Source organism: Procambarus clarkii, chromosome 79, assembly GCF_040958095.1.
Source record: "Procambarus clarkii isolate CNS0578487 chromosome 79, FALCON_Pclarkii_2.0, whole genome shotgun sequence".
Taxonomy (NCBI): domain Eukaryota; kingdom Metazoa; phylum Arthropoda; class Malacostraca; order Decapoda; family Cambaridae; genus Procambarus; species Procambarus clarkii.
The window spans coordinates 9,630,957-9,652,739 of NC_091228.1; the positions used below are offsets into that span (position 1 = coordinate 9,630,957).

A 21,783-nucleotide genomic window follows, 5' to 3' on the forward strand; every position below is an offset into this window, starting at 1 on the left:
AAGTGAAAGAGACTTGCTGATGACACTAATAATAAAGTGTTGCATGCACTTTACATACACCGTGTTGCATGCATACAACGGTGGATGCTTGGTGCATGTGCAACGGCTTCTTAACACATTATAACCCAGAATATTTCCATAATTCCTTGAAGAATTTGGGGAGCCTGATCCGGATGCCGTACGGGTGTGGGGAGCAGAACATGCTCAACTTCGTGCCCAACATCTTCATCATGCAGTACCTGAAGGCCTCCAACCAGACCACCCCGGAGACCACCAGGAGGCTCCTCACCTACATGAAGACCGGTAACCTCATTATTATCTCTATCTATGTAAGGACAGTTAGCCAATATTTCTGGCTATGGTCGGTCTGAGGTCTGACAACGTGGGTGATGACTGGTCAGTACCTGCTGTCCCTCAAGCTAAGTAATGTTGTTGTTGTTTTAGATTCAGCTACTCGGAACAAAAGTTCCAAGCAGCACGGACTATGGTGAGCCCATATTAGTCATCAAAACTACGGCCCACAATGGTTCCTGGACGTGCCCATGTTTATAACCTGAGTTAATGCTAAACGCGTTAGTTTACTGTGAACAAGTGTGGGCCGGAGTTTACATGTGCTTCAGAACAACTCTGGCTGCCTCGTCAGCAAACTCTAACAATGTGGTATACGTCTCTTATTGATATCGTCGTCAGGCAGAGAGCCCGTACTTGGGTTTATTCCAGGTCCCCCGTAGTCAACTATAGCTAACCCTGGTGGCTCTACTACACTTTAGAAACTCTCGAGTACCTATTTACTGCTAGGTGAGTACCTACTTACTGCTAGGTGAGTATCTATTTACTGCTAGGTGAGTATCTATTTACTGCTAGGTGAGTACCTAATTACTGCTAGATGAGTATCTATTTACCCTAGGTGAGTACCTATTTACTGCTAGGTGAGTACCTAATTACTGCTAGGTGAGTATCTATTTACTGCTAGGTGACTATCTATTTAATGCTAGGTGAGTGGATTTAGGTGGATTTACACCTATTTACTGCTACTTGATTACCTATTTACCGCTAGGTAAACATCGTGCGCAGGGAAAAAATGTCCAACCGTTTCTGTCCGACCTAGAGAATAAATCCCGAGGTTATTAACCAAATACGTAGACCACTGTGCTAACAATAAGCATTTGAAACTACACGAACCAAACTAAGGAAGGGAATTATCAGGAGATAGCGCCAAGTCATCACGACTATATAGCACTTGGAAGGGGTCAGGATAAGGATTTGGAATGGGACGGGGGAAAGGAATGGTGCCCAACCAATTGGACAGTTGGGGATTGAACGCCGACCTGCATGAAGCGAGAACGTCACTCTACCGTCCAGCCCAAGTGGTTGGGTACCAAACTAAGGAGGTATATGCTAATTATCACAATGATTATAATTGATAAAATACCTTTAAAACGCCGAAATTTGTACTCTACTGTCGATGGCATCCAGAGTGTGGAACACCGCGGGGACCAGATGCCGGGTTACCACTTGATTGGTATCTGGCTGGCTCACCATTACAGCTGGCTCATTGTTACAGCTGGCTCAGTTAGAGCTGGCTCAACGTTACAGCTGGCTCGACGTTACAGATGGCTCAGTTAGAGCTGGCTCAACCTTACAGTTGGCTCACCGTTGCAGCTGGCTCAGTTACAGCTGGCTCACCGTTGCAGCTTGCTCACCGTTACAGCTGGTAGGCAGTGGCAGCTGTAACGGTGGCAGCTGGCTCATCGTTACTGGAAATTATAATAGAGTGTGGAAGTAGGCTACAAGGCAGACACAGCTTCAGAAGAGGAATTTCAAGATTTACATATCGTGAAAAATATGGTGAAGTCCAAGCTCTTATAATGGTAGATTTTAATCACTACACAATGGATTTTGGGTGAATCCAAAATCACAAGCCGAAGAGGAACAATTTCTTGGCCTGGTACAAGACTCATATTTTTTATTCAGCACGTGGTAGAGCCCACACGAGGCAACAACATTCTGGACCTTGTGCTAACACCAGAGGAGGTCGTGGTCGATCAAACTCAGCAAGAGGAGAAGCTCGCCCCGTAATATTCTTAGATAGAACGCAATTATAGAAACCCATATAAAGGTCTGGAACGATGACATTCTAGACTGCTTTCGAGGAGTTCCTGTATGATGCAGTTCCTGTATCACAGAATGATACAGAAACTGCAAAATATCTCTTGGTAGTCAGAGACGTGGAAGCTTCGTGGGGAAATTTAAAAAAATTAACACTGAGCTTGGATCTGAGTGAGTACCAAGAAGGAAAAGTAAAAGGAGGAGGTGGATGACGGGTTGTCACCAGTGCTATAACAGCAAGGCAAAACCTCTGAAAGAATTAAGAGTCCACCAGGAGGCACACGGGTTGACACATATAGAAGGTCATTTATTTCTCTGCTCAGGGCACAAGAACAGGTAAAAGGAACTACGAAAGAAAACTTGCTCAAAATATAATTAAAGGTCCAAAGTATATTTATGCCCACCAGAGAAGTAGAATAAAGACAAAAGACTCGATAGGACCCTTTGAAGATAAGTCCAACCAAATTTCAATTAATGATAAAAAGGCAGCCAACGTATATGAATACTTTACATCAGTGTTCACACTAGAAAGATTAGACAATTTAAAAAATATAAACAGATGTTTTAAGCAGAGGAAGAAAATGAATTAAGCAATATTCCCATAACGTGCAAAACAATCAGGAAGACCGTCGAAATACCCGTCGAAGTCCTGGGAAAATACTGGTATGGAAACATGTTTGTTGATTTGTGTTACAAATTTCGGGATACCGTAACAGACGTGTAGATCACTTAATTGTTTCTAGTGCAGGTGAGACATGTATATGGCTATTGGCTTTCTGTTGTTTCTTTAATTTTTATGCTTTTGTTATAAGAGCGTGTTGTAGCGACTAGTTAATGTATTAGTTGGCGATAATTACATTAGTGGCTGCCTGCAGGGTACCAACGGGAGCTCCTCTACCGTAGAGGTGACGGCTCCTTCAGCGCCTTCGGCAACGCTGACGACTCCGGCTCCACCTGGTTGTCGGCCTTCGTCCTCAAGTCCTTTAGCCAGGCCCAACAGTTTATTGTGGTGAGTGGACCTCCTCTTGCTGTGTTTTACATTACTCTACACTCAAGCATTCATTCTAAGCCAATTGTTTCACGCCAAGCTAACTTGAACTTCCTAGTGTAAATGGCGGTCAACAGACGGAGCCCAGCAGACGGAGCCCAACAGACAGAGCCCAACAGACGGAGCCCAACAGACGGAGCCCAACAAACGGAGCCCAACAGAGGGAGCCCAACAGACAGATCCCAACAGGCGGATCCCAACAGACGGAGCACAACAGACGGAGCACAATAGACGGAGCACAACAGACGAATCACAACAGATGGAGCCCAACAGACGGATCCCAACAGACGAATCCCAACAGACGGAGCCCAACAGACGGAGTCCAACAGACGGATCCCAAGAGACGGAGCCCAACAGACGGAGTCCAGCAGACTGATCCCAATAGACGGAGCACAACTGACGGATCCCAACAGACGGAGCCCAACAGACGGAGTCCAACAGACGGATCCCAACAGACGGAGCACAACTGACGAATCCCAACAGACGGAGCCCAACAGACGAGTCCAACAGACGGATCCTACAGATGCATCCCAACAGACGGATCCCAACAGACGGAGCCCAACAGACGGAGTCCAACAGACGGAGTCCAACAGACGGAGTCCAACAGACGGAGCCCAACAGACGGAGCCCAACTGACGGAGCCCAACAGACGGATCCCAACAGACGGAGCACAACAGACGGAGCCCAACAGACGGAGCCCAACAGATGCAGCCCAACAGACGGAGCCCAACTGACGGAGCCCAACAGACGGAGCCCAACAGACGGAGCCCAACAGACGGAGCCCCAGGAGTTTGACTGTTTTGGGTGCAGTGGTGAAGTTTTGTACGTTCGACCACTGCTTCTATAAGTACTACACAATTGTTAATATCGGATTGTATTTCCACACCCTAAGCACCCTTAAGCGATGAGACCAATTCATCACTATTGACTGAACAATCAGTACAATAATCTAGCAATATCCTCATCACAAATGCGGCCACTGGGACAGGTAGACTGATCGTATTGCTCATGACGGCTGAGAAGGTTCTGAGGCAAGACTGATCTTTTGAAATGCTGGCAGTAGGTCACTAGGGACCTGTGTTGGTAACAATAATAAACATTTTATCTACTGAATGGATTTCCGGATTGCCAGATGTTTAGGTCGATAACCAGCCCACACACCTGATACCCAGCCCACACACCTGATACCCAGCCCACACACCTGATACCCAGCCCACACACCTGATACCCAGCTCACACACCTGATACCCAGCCCACACACCTGATACCCAGCCCACACACCTGATACCCAGCCCACACACCTGATACCCAGCCCACACACCTGATACCGAGTCCACAAACCTGATACCCAGCCCACACACCTGATACCCAGCCCACACACCCGATACCCAGCCCACACACCTAATACCCAGCCCACACACCTGATACCCAGCCCACACACCTGATACCCAGCCCACACACCTGATACCCAGCCCACACACCTGATACTCAGCCCACACACCTGATACCGAGTCCTCACACCTGATACCCAGCTCACACACCTGATACCCAGCCCACACAACTGATACCCAGCCCACACACCTGATACCCAGCTCACACACCTGATACCAAGCTCACACACCTGATACCCAGCCTACACACCTGATACCCAGTCAACACACCTGATACCAAGCCCACACACCTGACACCCAGCCCACAAACCTGATACCCAGCCCATACACCTGATACCCAGCCCACACACCTGATACCCAGCCCACACACCTGATACCCAGCCCACAAACCTGATACCCAGCCCACACACCTGATACCCAGCTCGCACACCTGATACCCAGCCCACACACCCGATACCCAGCCCACACACCTGATTCCCAGCCCACACACCTGATACCCAGCTCGCACACCTGATACCCAGCCCACAAACCTGATACCCAGCCCACACACCTGATACCCAGCCCACACACCTGATACCTAGCCCACACACTTGACACCCAGCCTACACACCTGATACCCAGCCCACACACCTGATACCCAGCCCACACACTTGATACCCAGCCCACACACCTGATACCCAGCCCACACACCTGATACCCAGCCCACACACCTGATGCCGAGTCCACAAACCTGATACCCAGCCCACACACCTGATACCCAGCCCACACACCCGATACCCAGCCCACACACCTAATACCCAGCCCACACACCTGATACCCAGCCCACACACCTGATACCTAGCCCACACACCTGATACCCAGCCCACACACCTGATACTCAGCCCACACACCTGATACCGAGTCCTCACACCTGATACCCAGCTCACACACCTGATACCCAGCCCACACACCTGATACCTAGCCCACACACCTGATACCCAGCCCACACACCTGATACCCAGCCCACACACCTGATACCCCGCCCACACACCTGATACCCAGCCCACACACCTGATACCCAGCCCACACACCTGATACCCAGCCCACACACCTGATACCCAGCTCACACACCTGATACCAAGCCCACACACCTGATACCCAGCCTACACACCTGATACCCAGTCCACACACCTGATACCAAGCCCACACACCTGACACCCAGCCCACAAACCTGATACCCAGCCCACACACCTGATACCCAGCCCACACACCTGATACCCAGCCCACACACCTGATACCCAGCCTACAAACCTGATACCCAGCCCACACACCTGATACTCAGCTCGCACACCTGATACCCAGCCCACACACCCGATACCCAGCCCACACACCTGATTCCCAGCCCACACACCTGATACCCAGCTCGCACACCTGATACCCAGCCCACAAACCTGATACCCAGCCCACACACCTGATACCCAGCTCGCACACCTGATACCCAGCCCACATACCTGATACCCAGCCCACACACCTGATACCCAGCCCACACACCTGATACCTAGCCCACACACTTGACACCCAGCCCACACACCTGATACCCAGCCCACACACCTGATACCCAGCCCACACCCCTGATACCCAGCCCACACACCTGATACCCAGTCCACCTCCCCTGATACCCAGCCCACACACCTGATACCCAGTCCACACCCCTGATACCCAGCGCACACACCTGATACCCAGTCCACACCCCCTGATACCCAGCCCACACACCTGACACCCAGCCCACACACCTGATACCCAGCCCACATATATAGAAATTATAAAACGACGACGTTTCGATCCGTCGTGGACCATCACACATAATGGTCCAGGACCGACCCATACATCAGGGATTTTTCATTTCCAAATGTTTGGGTTTGGTATTTTTTCCTGAGATGTAATTACTCAGCTGCTATGAGCTGTGGTAATACTATCAATTAAGCGCACAAACGCTGCTAATTGTCGTTGAAGCAAATAGCAATAACTTTCTTACTCCTGTTTTATTTGGTGTATACTGTATACTACTTCCTGAATCTGATTGTTGTTGGTAATTGCAGATTGACAAGAATGATTTGAACCAAACAAGCACTTGGCTTCAGTCTAATCAGAGAAAGGACGGTTGCTTCAACAACACTGGTAAAGTCTTCAGCAAGGCCATGAAAGTGAGTATTTTTCTCATGCATAACACCGATTGAAAGAGAATCATTTGGAGAAATGTGGGAATTTGAACCATCATTCTGGTGAGTCCCATACGCTCTAGAACGCTAGGTCACATCCTGCATTGTTATAAATTATTTTTTTTTGTAATATAACGCTATTGTAATTTCTTTGTTTATTGATTTAATGTTAAAAATAAAAAAAGGACGTTCAATAAATATACACCAGTATTATGAAGGAGACTTCAACAAGTTCCATATACATAATGCTGGAATAATGTGATCTGTTGTGGCATTACTCTTTCATGCCACACATGTCACACATGTGTGATATGTCACACGTTGAAGGCTAAAGTCTCATTTATGTGGGACTTAAATGAGGAAATTAAATGGACTGGAACTTAATAAATGATACTTTAAAATAAGAATGCAAAATAGATGAACTTATAATTCCTTAGCTTATACAAAGTCCTGCCAATCCTCTTGTCTTGGAATGCCATGTGGGCTTTACTTATTAACACCAGGATACTGATGGAAGAAACACAATGTACCTGTTGGCATTTAAAACACATCAGCATTGTAGTTTACAATGGATTAAATGATAAAACACAGTTCAGTGACTCTAAATACTGGTTCTCTTTTAGTATCAAAAGTTCTGAACACTACACAGTCTAACCTCGCTCTTAAACTGCATAGCCAATAACTGAGAGCATGTCTAGTAATTATAACAACTAGTTATATGATACAAGCAAGATATTATATGCAAATATGCAAGCACTTATGATAAATTAATGATAAATGTGATAGCAATTGATAATTTATACAGATGAATTATATATATATATATATATATATATATATATATATATATATATATATATATATATATATATATATATATATATATATATATATATATATATATATGTATATATATATTTATATATATATATATATATATATATATATATATATATATATATATATATATATATATATATATATATATATATATATATATATATATATATATATATATATATATAAAGTTTGTGAGGGTACCACCTCTGGTGCCAATGTGGGGACCCATAGCCTCGGAGAAGAAAATAAAAAGTATTCAGAGGAGACCTTGCGGTTTCTCACTGAACACTAATATTATCTTCTCCTACCACCCCCATTCTTTTGTATGTACACATATATATTTACTTTATTTGAACTTTGTTACAAAAATATATATATATATTTTATATATATATATATACTATATATATATACTATACTATACTATATTATATATATAAAATATTATATATATATATATACAGATATTTGTACATATATTCAGAACAAATTGTAAAGATTAAGATAGGTGCTCACTTGATTGCTTGATTTTTCCCCTCTACATAACGATTAACAATTTATATGGACATATTAAGGTCATAAGAGCATGCAATTTACCAATTTACACTCTACAAACACTTAATAACTGATGTTTGTAACTAATAATTATCCAGTTATTAACTGTAATTACTATAATAATAATAATAACTGTAATAACTAGTAATAACTTGTAAATAACTAGTTATAACTAATAATAACTAGTAAATACTAATAACTAGTAATAACTATTATAGTAATAACTATAATAACTAATGAATATCCAAATTGAGAACTGATGCCCAACTGACCAGTTGCCAGATTATCTCTCTCCTGATGAGATTAGCCACAGTATTTTAATGATATAACCGCATTGCTGCAGTGAATAGATACACGCTGTAGAGTTTTTATGAGGATTAAGCTATCCGTGGTATTGGTGAGCGGTCAACAGTCAACACATGCTGGGGGGTACCGCTCTCTACACTCGTATTTAGATGAATGTACCAGTAATTTGTTCTGATTTATAGTTCACCACCTCCCTGAGTGTCTTAGGGAGCTATTCTGGTGATTATTATATTGTTTGTGCGGTGTTAATCTTATTATAAAAGTCTCAAGCATCGTCACGTGTTCACTCTGTATGTAAACAATGGGTTCTGGGCCTCAAGGCGCTCGTGGACGCTTGCTCTCGGAGGTAGCTCCTCCCTCTCTCAAGTGATAGAGGCCAACATTGAATATGGATTAATAATTGTTAATGTCTAGACAGATTATTGAGAGCAATCGGGATTGAAAGATGAATATGTATTGGATCTAATGATTATAGATAGTACTAGTAGTACAGATTGATTCTTTATTTAGAACTTGAAAATACATCACCGGAAGCCCAAAACATGTTGCAATGGTATTTCAATTAAGACAGCTTTTTATTGAACCTTATAGATCCTTGAAGATACACGAACAAAGTCACGTAGGCATCCATAAGCCTAATGGTGGACGTGACCGTTGTGGTATTGTCGTGTAGGATCTAATAGATGATTTTGATATAATTCTGATGTAGGATTCAGATGTATGATATAGAAATAATTATTCTGATGTACTTCATTTCTATGATTATAATAATGATGTAGTTGGCGGAAATTTTCCACACACTGAATGTTTACATACACAATAATCATTTGAAGCACCTTTTTTCCGATCACATGTCTCAGCAAATCTCTCCAGAGATTTTTCCCTCTGGTTTGACGTTCTGGACTCTTCATGCGTGGAGTTTCTTACTCTGATCTTTCGCCATCTGTATGGCGAGCTATAAATAAGCTTAAGAATCATAACTGCCTCATTTGTCGCAGTGGCAGTATAAGGTTTCACTCATTTGTATCACTTTATGGTTTGTCTTCAGTTTTTGTGGTCCTCTCTCTTTTAATCTTGGTTGTTTGTTGGTCAACATCATGTGCTGAATTCTGTCGCCTCTTTGTAATTCGGTCTAGGAGGAGCTACTTTTGCTGTCCTTCGGGGGTCTATACTATCTTGACACCATTTTCCAAATTGTCTCTGGCAATTGTTCACCTTTGGCCTGCTCATTTTACTCCTTGACCATCTTGGTCTCTGGATCAGGGTTTTGTCATCTCCTCTGTTCTCGGTTTCCCTTTGGTCTATGACTTCTCATTGGAGGTCTTTGTTTTTGTTGAGCATTGCTTCCAGTTGTGGTGTTGAGAAGCTTCTCGTTCTCCTCTGGAAGTGTGCGTTTTGTTCTTTCGTCCATGGCGTATTTTTTCCTCTTTTTTTTTTTTTTGTCAGATTGAGACGGTTGGCGTTCAGATGGGTCCTTTGGTTATTGGTCCTTGATTTGTTTGGCAGGGAGTGCATCCTTTGTTGTCTGATTGCAGCACTTCACGGTTTTGTATTTAAAAAGCCGCAGTGTGTCTTTGGGCACGTGTTATTTGGGACCTTGCGGCTTTGCTGACAGTATTTTCTTATTTTTCGTGGGCTTCGTTTTTTAAGGGCTCTTTGGATATACCACGAATCATTTCATTACCTGGTTTTCTTGGTCCTTTTGACCTTGTGTGGACCTTGGAAGGAGTTTCCTTCATATATGTCAAAGATCTACCCACCAAAGGTGGGCTGATCTTTGCTCTCTTCCCTGGTAAGTCCCATTTTTATCTTTTCAGAGGTGAGCTACAGGGAGCCACAGTTCAGCCCCCCTCCTAGAAAAACTGCATTGTATAAAATGAAACCCCTCTTCTGAGGGTCATTAGTGGGCCCCATTATTTTTTTTTAATTTTTAAAAATAAAACAAATACCAGAACACACAAAACATAAAAGAAATCCGGTTCATATATAAAATAACAATGAAGAACAGTAAACAGGGACAGTAACAGGAACAGTAAACAGCATCAGGAACAGTTAAAAACAAAAAAAACATACACAAGCGACACATAAAAAATATAACACAATACAGGGCAAAACCCCGATATCCCGACACGGGCATAAAAAAAAACAAGTCTAAACAGAACACAGATACGTAGTAACATATAACAGAACACAGAAAAATACATAAAATAAAGAACATAAATAACATAAAACACACTCTCAACCGAATACAGAAAACAGACACATAACAGACGTGGACAGATGACCACGCACACAACGCCAACCACACCACGCACACACATTAACAAAGGAGCACAGGACAAACACACAAGACACAAAAATATATACATAGAGACAAAAGCACAGAAAACCCTGAACACGCACACGAAACACCCACGCAAACAACAAGAAAAATACACACACAACCACCCACACCACAACTGCACACCACACAGCAACAAAACACCCAAATACAAAGAGCATAGGCCAAGGCGGACGAGGACCAAAAAAAAAAACTGAAAAACTAAAAAACAGAAAAACTCAGGTCCACGCAGAAGTCGAAAACAGCCCCCAAACCCACACTCCCCATGCACACCGACACACTCGGTGACCGGAGGCACGAAAACACACCACACGCGTACAGGAGCAGCACAACCACAAGGAAGACACACACAACCACATGCAACCCCCGCCAAGGAGGCCCAAAGGGACGGGGAAGGGAACACACAGCTAAAGCAGCCCCCTGAAACCTCCTCAACCCCCCCAAACCCATAACAACACCCCAACCGAAGCACTCAAAAGCAACCCACTAACATAGGCATACGTAAACCACTGACCAAGCTCTGCAGGAAAAGCGCGTTGCAACCACCACCAGGTAAACCACATGCACCCTCACAAAAAAAAAAATGCGAGTGACCCCATAACCCTCCCGCCTCCCAACCCACACACAAAACACATAATCCACAACCAAAACACAACGTTTTGCACACCCTCTGCAAACAACCCAGAAAATACAAGAACAAAAACTGCAAAACACCACTCCGACTCTCCGGTCCACAAAACTCCTCCAGGACATCCTGATACCAGGCAACCTCTGCAACTGGTCACAAAAATAAAAGACATGCACCTGCGATTCACTAAAGCCACAGTGCACACACGCCTCAGAATCACGCAAGCCAAGCAAACAAAACCGCTCATTTGTCACCAGCGACAAATGCAGAAACTGCAACATTAACTCCCGCTGCTGAGGCGCCAAGACCCTCCCCCTCAAACACGACCAGATGCCACCCCAATCCAACACGGTAACAAGTCCTCCGAGGCAACAACACCCCATATATAGCCTTACACGAAAAGGAAAACAAAAAAAGGATGACGGCAGAGCGCCCAAAGAACCTCCACGACCCAAGAATAAACAGGGGGGTAAACAAAGCTACCTCCCAACTAACCTCCAAATTAACCAAGCAAAGCAACTGAACCGAATTGAGCAGAAAAAAACAACGCATTAAACCCCCCCCCTCCCGCCCAGAACCAGCCCCTGACACAGCAAGACCCAGAAGAGGGCCCTGGCCTTAGTAAAGACGTCGGGAATACCAACACCTCCCTCCCTCACCCCTAACACCAGCGTCGAATGACATACCGGCTGATAATGACCACACCACACATACCTGTACACCAGGCTCTCCAGATCCAAGGCCTTCCGGCGATCCAAAGGAAAGCACCGAGCCATCAACCACACTCGCAACAGAACCTTACATGCAACAACCAACGCCCGCTGGTAGATCGTCAACTGACGACACGACAATAACCCAACCGCATCCCCAACTGAATGAGAGACAGCTATTAAATTCTACTCCAAGGAACAGTCATGAGAGGCAAACCAGGTAACCCCAAAAACCCGAAGCGACGAGACCACCGGAAACCCCGACCCTCCTTACACCAGGCAGGAGGCCCACTCACCGATACCCATCAAACACAACTTTGCAGGATTTGCCCCCTGGCAGACTCAAACTGCAGGAGAACGTCCTGAACAGCACCAACCGAACCCACTGTAGCCAAAACCAAACGGTATCGTCAGCATACCCGCAAATAGGCTGCCGAAGACGGAAGGCAATAGAGGAGGCACAATCAAGGAACAAGCCTTGACCGCCCGAAAAAGACGTTCCTGAAACATCACATACAAGAGCATAGACATGGGGCACCCCTGATGCACAGAACGGCAAATCGAAAAAAGGAACTAAAAAACCCATTCACACAAACGCGACTGTGACACCTGGAATACAACATGCGCACCCAATCCACATACATCGATGGAAACCCAAACCGCTCCATCGCACGGAACTCAAACGTCAACGACACCCGATTGAAGGCCTTCGACCAGTCCAAGCTGATCATCGCCGCTGAAAAGCGATTCTCGGACTCGTACAGAAGCACGTCACGAATCAAAAAATTGCAATTCACAAGGGCACGACCAGGAACACCACAAAACTGCCCTACAGAGACCACCGATGCCCGACAACGCCACAGCGACAAGCTAAAACCTTAGACAAAATCTTATAATCAACATTGAAGAGCGTAATAGGCCTCCAATTAAAAAAAAAACTGCAAATCGCTCGGCTTCGGGAGCAGCCGCCCGTCCCCATCACAATAGGAGTCAGGCAGGGCACGCACCTGCAGACAAGCCTGCACCACCTCCAAAAGGACCTCCCCCAACACATCCCAAAAGGCAATATAGAACTCAACGGGAAGGCCATCCACACCGGGCACCTTTCCCATACGAAACGACCGGACCACATCCAGGAGTTCCCCCAACGAAACATTCCTCACCAAGCGGGCACACTCCGGCTCTGACAAACCAGGGTACACACATCCAAAAAAAAATCTGCGAGCACACCATCCCCTTGCACTGCCCCATAGAGAGCCTTCAATTACCGCCGCATGTAAAGCAGAACCCCCTCCATGCAAGAAAAAACAGAACCATCAGGCTGGCGAAGGCCCGTAAGAAGAACAGAATCCCTCGCAGCCTTCTCCCACCCTAAAAGAAAGGGGGAAGAGCCTCTCCCCATCCACACGCTCAGCCACACGAGCACGCACCCGAACTCCTTCAGCCAACTCTGTATGCAACCTACAAATACGCTCCTTACACTAAAAAATCTCCCAAAGCAGTCAACCCCAGCATTCAACTGCACATACACACTAGACAGTCGAGCCTGAAGCAACCAGCAGCAGGCCAAACCTCCTGGCTGCCTCCTGCTTAGCGACAAAAAACCTCCAACACTTCACCTTACACCACTTCCACCAAACGAAGAGAGAAGAGAAGGCAGCCCTCCAGGCAAGGATCCCAACCAACCAGACAAAAAACTGGGCACATATACGCGGACAACGTAACAACTGGCAATTAAGTTTCTACCAACCCAGACCTGTATCCAGACACCAACCCGGACCACCACCAAACAATGATCAGACAAAGCCACTGGGACCGTGCGAAGGTCCAACACAGAACACTTCCCACGAGAAACATGGAACCTATCTATCCTAGAACATGCCCGACACGCAGCGAAGGTATTCTCCAGTGGGCTGCCACACAAAACGGCAGTATCCTGAAAACCGGATGAACGCAAAATCTCACACAAAGTGGCCGAAACATTCTGCGGGTGGGCACTAGAAATATTCCGGACACTCGTGACGCAATTAAAATCCCCATGAAAGATCAAATCCCTCGTATCTTGCCAGAGGAAGGGCGGTAGCCCCTCCCGAAAAAATAGTTCCTGGTCCCAACGATGTGCCACCCCAGTACACCGTCAAGAACAGAATTCCAACCCCCCAGAACTCTGGCCACACAAATAAGACCCAACCATCTTCATCCATTTCCGTGTGAGGCACGGAAATAGAAGCCCTCCGTGAAAATAACATGAGCGTCCCCCCAAAGGACGTTCTCGGCGGGATCAACACAATTTGAAAATCAGCACACAACCCTGGCAGAACAGACAAATCCCGAGCATTGTGCTCCTGGATCAGCGCCACATCCACACGCTGCTCCCGAAGCACATCCACAAGGCCCAACTGGATCGCAAGCACATTCAGACCACGTACATTCAAAGACGCGCAAACAAAAGCAGGTGCCATTGAAACCCATCAAGGACCCCCCAACCCCACAGGCCCACCAAGGGTAACACCGGCACTCGCTGCCAAGGCAGGGTCTGCAACACGAGGGCCAATGCCTGCTGCTCCACGGAGGAGGAACCCACAGAAACTCCGGGCCTCGGACCTTCAGGAAGCAAACGGTGCCGGTATCACCCGGTAAAGCCTGCCGAGACCCTGCCGCCACCGTCCTGGTACCACTCAAGCCCACCATCATCAAGGAAAGTGCGCCACCATCAGGCACCACATCACCTCCGGAATCCTCAGCAGATGCAGGAGAATTAGGAGGAAGGGAGGGGGCACCATCCGAGGCCAAGCCTTTGCGAAACCTCAACCTGCTTGCCAGGGGGCTCCCTACTGCGCGAGCCCCCCGCCCCCACCCCTGAAGTGCACTTCTGGTGAGGGGCAGGAGAGCACACTGCCCCCTCACGGAACACACTGCCAAGAGGGGCAAAAGGTGGCCGTGCAACACAGGCATCAGGAACGCCGCCACCATGGAGGATAACCACCGGGGAGACGACGACACCCCCATCCGCAGGAAGCACACCCCCTCAATGGGAAGCACCGGCATCACACCCACACCACCACGGAAGAACCAGGAACCTGATGCTCCTCCGCCTACACCGGAAGCTGAAGACGCGAAGCAGGGGCAGCCATGTCCTCCACCGAAGCCAGCACAGGAGACACCCCAGGCACAGATGGAATAGCAGGCACATCCGCCGCAGGTACACCACCAGGCTAGCCCCCAGGATGAGGACCCTCCGGGGAGGCAGTCCGCACACCTAGGGGGTTGGGAGGGAAATCCTCCTCCCGAAAAACAGAAGCGGCCTCCATGCGAGGAACATCACACCGGGCCGCATCGTGGCCTTTCTCCCCAGACTGGAAGCAAGTGAGGGCCTGACCATGATAAAAAACATGGAGATAAACACCACAACATAAAAGCTTGGAAGGGATGGACCCCGAGAGACGCATCTGCAGCATACGAGTACCCAGATGGAGACCCTGCAGGTGCCGTAGCACCGTACCAAACCTCGCAAACACCGAGCCAAGCTCCACTTCTGGAAAAGTCACATGCATCCCGTGCACACTCACAAAGGTCAGGGGGCCCACAGATAAGAGACGGCCACTGATAGAGCTGTACCAGGGAGGGGAACCGTTCGCTCATTCCAACGCTCCACAAACTGCACACAGCCAACAAACGTGGTTATGTCACCGCCGGTAACGTGGCAAACGTCACCACCACACGTGTGGGGGAAAACTTCTCAAGGCCGAGGAGATCCGGAATCTTCAAGTCAAATGCATCCAAAAGTGCAACCGCCACATGTTCCCAATTCACCGTAGCAGAAAAATCCAATTGGACAGTATTTACATGGCAGATGCGGCCACTACCAGCCGCCATATTGCTAACCGGTGGCCTGGGCAGCAGGCGCTCCACACTAACGGGCAGCCACCACTAAGCAGCGACAAACAGCTACAGGCAGCCAGAGTTCGACACCCACACCCTCTGGCTACAGAGGGTGAATCTCCCCATTTGTTGGTTGGTTTTTACTGCCTTAGGACAGGAATGATGATAGGGGAAAGCCAGTAGTTTCCGTGGTGCTGCCACCTGGTGATGAGTAGCTGTTACTAAGGGATGTAAGACCAAACTACTGGACGGATTGTTTGTCGAATAGTTTGCTGCATTGTTTGTTTGCCTTCTTTCAACTTTGCATTTGTCTGTTTTGCTTCATTTCCTTTATTGGGGTTTAATTCTTCGGTGAGGGTGATCGTGAATCCCCTGCACGTCTGCGATGGTTCAAGATTTTGGCCTTTGGTTTCCAGTACACTTTTGAGGGCTTATAAGGGCTGATGTAACTGGAATGTGTGGAACTCTCAGTTCTGGTAGCTACTGCAAGTCCCTGAGACCCTTTTCCCCAGAAAGAGGCATTCCATTATTTCAGTGCAAGTTTTCAGAACTTTCAAATGTAAGTAAATAGCGGTTATAATTTTCCTAAGTCATTCACAATTTAAAAAATATATGCTATAGAAGTGTTAGATATTAACCCTTAAATGGCGCATGGCTGTTGACATTTGACACCCACAGGCGCATACAAAAAAATATATATTTTTTCTTCCTAACCTGTTAATTTGTTTTCACTGATCATGGGTCAAAATAATAAAAAAATCGTAAGTGGCATATATTGCCCGCTATAGGACGGGGAAGTCTGGCAAAAAACAGGCGCTGACTCAGCTTGAGTCCCAGGCGGTCTGTTGCTCACCAGCTGTCAGGCCTGAGTTGCCACAAAGAGATAATTACCTAATTATTTCAATGTCTCTGATTGATTTTTCATAGTTTTTTTGCTGTAATATTATTCAATAGTGTATATTGTGATATATTTATTTAATAAAATGAGTGAATCATCACTGTACTAAAAAATATGGTGTACATATTGATTCAATTATGTTCATCAAACATAATACTTTGTCGGTTATTACACTATATGTACAGGTTATATATAAGTATCTGCATGTTTTGTTCACTATAACGAACCACTAAGTTGCTATTATGAGTCAAAAATTAACGAGGAGTGACCGCCACACACCAGCCAGCCACTCACTCCCTCCCTCAACACCTCACTTGCCCACATTCTCCTCCCACCATACTGTTTTTGCTTTTATTCACTATATACAAACGTTATATATAAGTATCTACATTCGTGTTCACCATAACGAACCACTAAGTTGGCATGCTGAGTGGCAGTGCCAGTGACAGCCCACCACTGGCTGCTACTTCCTCCCTCCCTCAAGTCACCTGACTCACTCACATTCTCCTCCCACCATACTGTTTTTGCTTTTATATACAGACGTTATGTATAAGTATTTACATGTTTTGTTCACCATAACTGTATATCTAAGCTTGTATGGTGAGTAAAGGCACAAAGACATAGCTACTCACACAGTCAGCTGGTGGCTGCCGCCCTCAAGGCCAAGCGCACTAATATTTCTCCTCCAACATTACTGTTTGTGGTGTTATTATGCTATATACACACATTATGTATAAGTATCTACCTGTTTTATTCACCATACTTGTACAAGTAAACTGGTATGGTGCCCAAAGACCATCGTGGTCACCAGTAAACAACATGATAAGTCGTGCAGACGACGCCACCGCACTCACCAAAATGGCGGCACCCAACCTACTCCTCTCGCTATTTATACCCTCTATACACACGTTATATATAAGTATCTACATTTGTGTTCACCATAGCGAACCACTAAGCTGGATTGGTGAGTGCAGGCAATAAAAGGTAACCACACACAGTCAGAAGACAGCACCACTACCCTCCTCCCACTGCATTACTCCTCCCTCCTTGGAGCACAATGCTAAATATCACCCCAATCCTGCTATTATCAGAACCCTGGTCAGTTTTATCACAGTCAGGGGTTTTCTGTAATAATATCATCACTACATAATAGCATGAACAAGTATATTATGGCATTTTTAGGCGATGTTGTGGTCACAAGCTGAACAGCAGTGCTGTGAGCTCATGCTGCATGCGTCAGGCTTGGTAGCTTGCTCAATACTAAGGCCCCTAACACCCGGGAATTTGGCCCACGATTTTTTAAAAAAATGGCGTCTGTTTACAAGAGCCCTGATGAAGGTGTGGTGAACCCCCGTGTATCCGCGGGCCGTTTAATCTGGCATAGTACTCCAAAGCATCATATGATGCGATGTGTAATTTACTTAAAGTCGGTCAAAGCATCATATGATGCGATGCGCAATTTAAGGTTAAAGGAGGAGGAAGATTTTCAGAATGAAATAATTGAAAGTAAGTTGTGTTAGGAACTGATTGAATTTGCAAGAACATGCAGTAGAGTTCAACACTCAGGCGATCCTATAACAATATGTTATCACATTTCTAACAGGGAGGAATTGATGGAAGTGACTCTCCCGTGCCTCTAACAGCCTATGTGATGATTGCTCTCCTGGAGGCCAATGACAAGTCATGCAGCCAGCCCGACTGTTTGGCTGCCCAGTGTCTACAAGCAGACTCCTCCTCTGACCCCTACGTTATGGCGCTCAAAGCCTATGCTTTCGCCTTGGCTAAGCTTCCTGAAGCCGAAGTAATTCTCCAGAAATTGCTGGAACAAGCTGTTGTGACAAAGAACTCCACTCACTGGGAGCTGCCCAAGGGACCAGGTATAGTCGTGGGAAGAAGGGTATAAGGTGTTACCTTAGTAAGTGCGTAAGCACTATATTTATTTTCTCTTTAACTTTGCTTACGACTGAATAATCTTGCTGGTTGTACTGACAAGTAGTTATGGTTATAATTTTAGGCGAGCTTGATAGGCCTTAAATAAAGCTAAAATCCAAAACAAAATTGAGACAAATGTCATTCATTATTTTATTATTAAATGTAACTCCTAGAAAAATTTATATTTGAAAATAAACACAGGTAAATCAATATAAATATATCTAATCAAAGAACCCGTGTATTGTGGCTTGATATTTGCAGCCTAATCAAAATATTCACGTAATAAATTTTGTTCGGTTAAAAAGAAGTTTTAAATAGAATTTTAGTTTTAAGATGATTGTTTACAGCATTTGTTTTAATTTATTTTACATTTCATTCACGTAGACCATCAGAGCCTCGAACCAAATGCCACTAAACCAGACAACTTTAGTTCTACCAACCAGGCTACAAGCACCACAACTGGTATCTGACTGAGAAACCAGCTGTCTCTCTGAGCTCCTCCCTTATTGTGGGTGCTCGTAGCTTGGTTGGTAGAACAAGTCTTCTGCTTTGTTGGTTCTGGGTTCGAGGCTCTGATGGGCAAAGCGAAAAAAATTTATTATCTACGTGTCTTGTGGTCAGGGATATATTTTACCTGTGTCCAAATGATTGATATGTTTCATACAACAATTACGTATTGTATAATCAGGCAAGACGAAGGCTGTAGGGGTGGAAACAGCTGGCTACGCCATCATGGCCATGATGACCCTTGACCCTAAACAATACGAGCAGCAGGCTAGGAAGGTGGTCAAGTGGATCACGGCGCAGAGGAATGGCCAAGGAGAATTCTATTCCACACAGGTAGTATTCTCCTTCGTTACCCACATGCCTTGCCTATACATCCATCGTCGTTACCCAACATGTCTTGCCTATACAACCATCATTGTTACCCAACATGTCTTGCCTATACATCCATCATTGTTACCCAACATGTCTTGCCTATACAACCATCATTGTTACCCACATGCCTTGCCTATACAACCATCATTGTTACCCAACATGTCTTGTTATACAACCATCATTGTTACCCACATGCCTTGCCTATACATCCATCATTGTTACCCAACATGCCTTGCCTATACAACCATCATTGTTACCCACATGCCTTGCCTATACAACCATCATTGTTACCCACATGTCTTGCCTATACAACCAACCATTTTATTGCATGGAAATTTAGCAGAATTTTGTTTACTTTCATGTTCTTTAGCAATAGAAGAACTCGAATAATTTCTTTTGAACAAAAGAAATGCTGATATGAAAGAAAATGACAAAGAAATATATACAAGTTGAGCACTGTGAAACGGAAAAACATATTTCTGGGCTGTCCTCTATGTAGCACCCCAGTGTATTAAGTCCATGTACCACAGAACCTCCAATGTATTAAGACTTTGTACCACAGAACTCCCAGTGTATTAATTAAGTCCTTGTATCACAGAACTCCCTGTGTATTAAGTCCTTGTGCCACAGAACTCCCATTGTATTAAGCCCTTGTACCACAGAACCCCCAGTGTATTAATCCCTAGTGCCACAGAACCCCCAGTGTATTAAGTCCTTATACCACAGAACCCCCAGTGTATTTAGTCCTTGTTCCACAGTCCCCGCGAGCTCCAGATGTTAAGGCGCAGTAGACGGCTGTCTGGTGTTGCTCCCTCGGTGGTGGTAGCAGCGGAGTCTGAGCCTTGCCTTTATTCTGTGGTTTCCTTCATGTGTTTTAGGGATGTGTTAGGATAAGTGGAAGCCACTGTTTTGTGCTGCTTTTCTGTCTTCTTCCCGTTATTTGTGTTTAGAGTTGGATTTGTAACCTTAAATAAGGAAATCAGGGGTCTGGTGTTACTGGCGGTGGGACTCGAGTGCTTCACTATAGTCTTGATGGTTGCCATGTTTCATGAGGGGCCCCTTACATTCTGACCTGCCACCGGTAGTTGACTTTTGGAGTTCTTTATCCATGCTCTCCTCTTAAGTGGTGTAGGAAACTCGGTCGTTATTCACCTGTTGCCTGCCATGTTTTGTGAAATATATGATCTATTCTGAGGTTATCTTGAGATTTTTTATTTTTTTTTATTTTTATAAATTACACAAAGACAAGAACACACAAAACAACGAAAATCTGTACACATCAAGTATACCAATGAAGGAACAGTACACAGGAATAAACAGTCTGTACACTAAACAATAACAGTAACCGCAAAACAAACACAAGCGCTGAACAAAATAAAAACGCATTGAAGCAATGGGCTAAACAGTACAGGGAAATAAGTGCTAAAACAGTACATGGAAACAATAGGCTGAACAGTTCATATTTACATAGCAACACAGAACATGGCAAAGAAAATTACATGAAAAATAAAGAAAACAATAAAGTACATAAATAACAGTTAAACACACCTAGAACCAATAACATAAAACATACACAGACGTGGATATAGAATCATGTGCACAAAACCACGCCTACCACACACACAGAAGAACAAAGGAGCATAGGACCATACACGCGCTACCCAGGAAAATGACATACACTAAATGAGAAGAAATTATGTACACACGCACTAAACACACCCTAAACAACAAGACAAACACACTCATACCACCCACCCCACCACGGCACACCACACTGCACCCAAACACGCAAAATAATGGGTCACAGGCCAAAGCGAAACACGGCCACAAACAGAACAGTAGAAAACAGTACAGCAGAAAACCCAGGCCCACGCAGGAGCCAAAACCCCCCTCAAAACCACACACCCACATACATACGGACACAACCGGCACCCGGAGGTACGGAAACACACCACACACACACACAGGAGCAGCAGCATCTCAAGGGGGGAGACACACAATCACACGCATCCCCCGTCAAGGACACCCAAAGAAGCGGAAAGGGAGTGCATAGCAAAGCAAACCCC

General features: G+C 45.4%; 1 protein-coding gene across 1 annotated transcript in view; it reads left to right on the forward strand.

Annotated features, from left to right (window-relative positions):
- The window catches only part of LOC123748463 (murinoglobulin-1), a 173,347-nt gene that overhangs the window by 111,565 nt on the left and 39,999 nt on the right, over positions 1-21,783 (forward strand). The window contains 5 exon segments of the mRNA XM_069314658.1: positions 153-303; positions 2,985-3,118; positions 6,627-6,731; positions 18,510-18,783; positions 19,527-19,678. Coding sequence (XP_069170759.1) covers positions 153-303; positions 2,985-3,118; positions 6,627-6,731; positions 18,510-18,783; positions 19,527-19,678 — 816 coding nt within the window.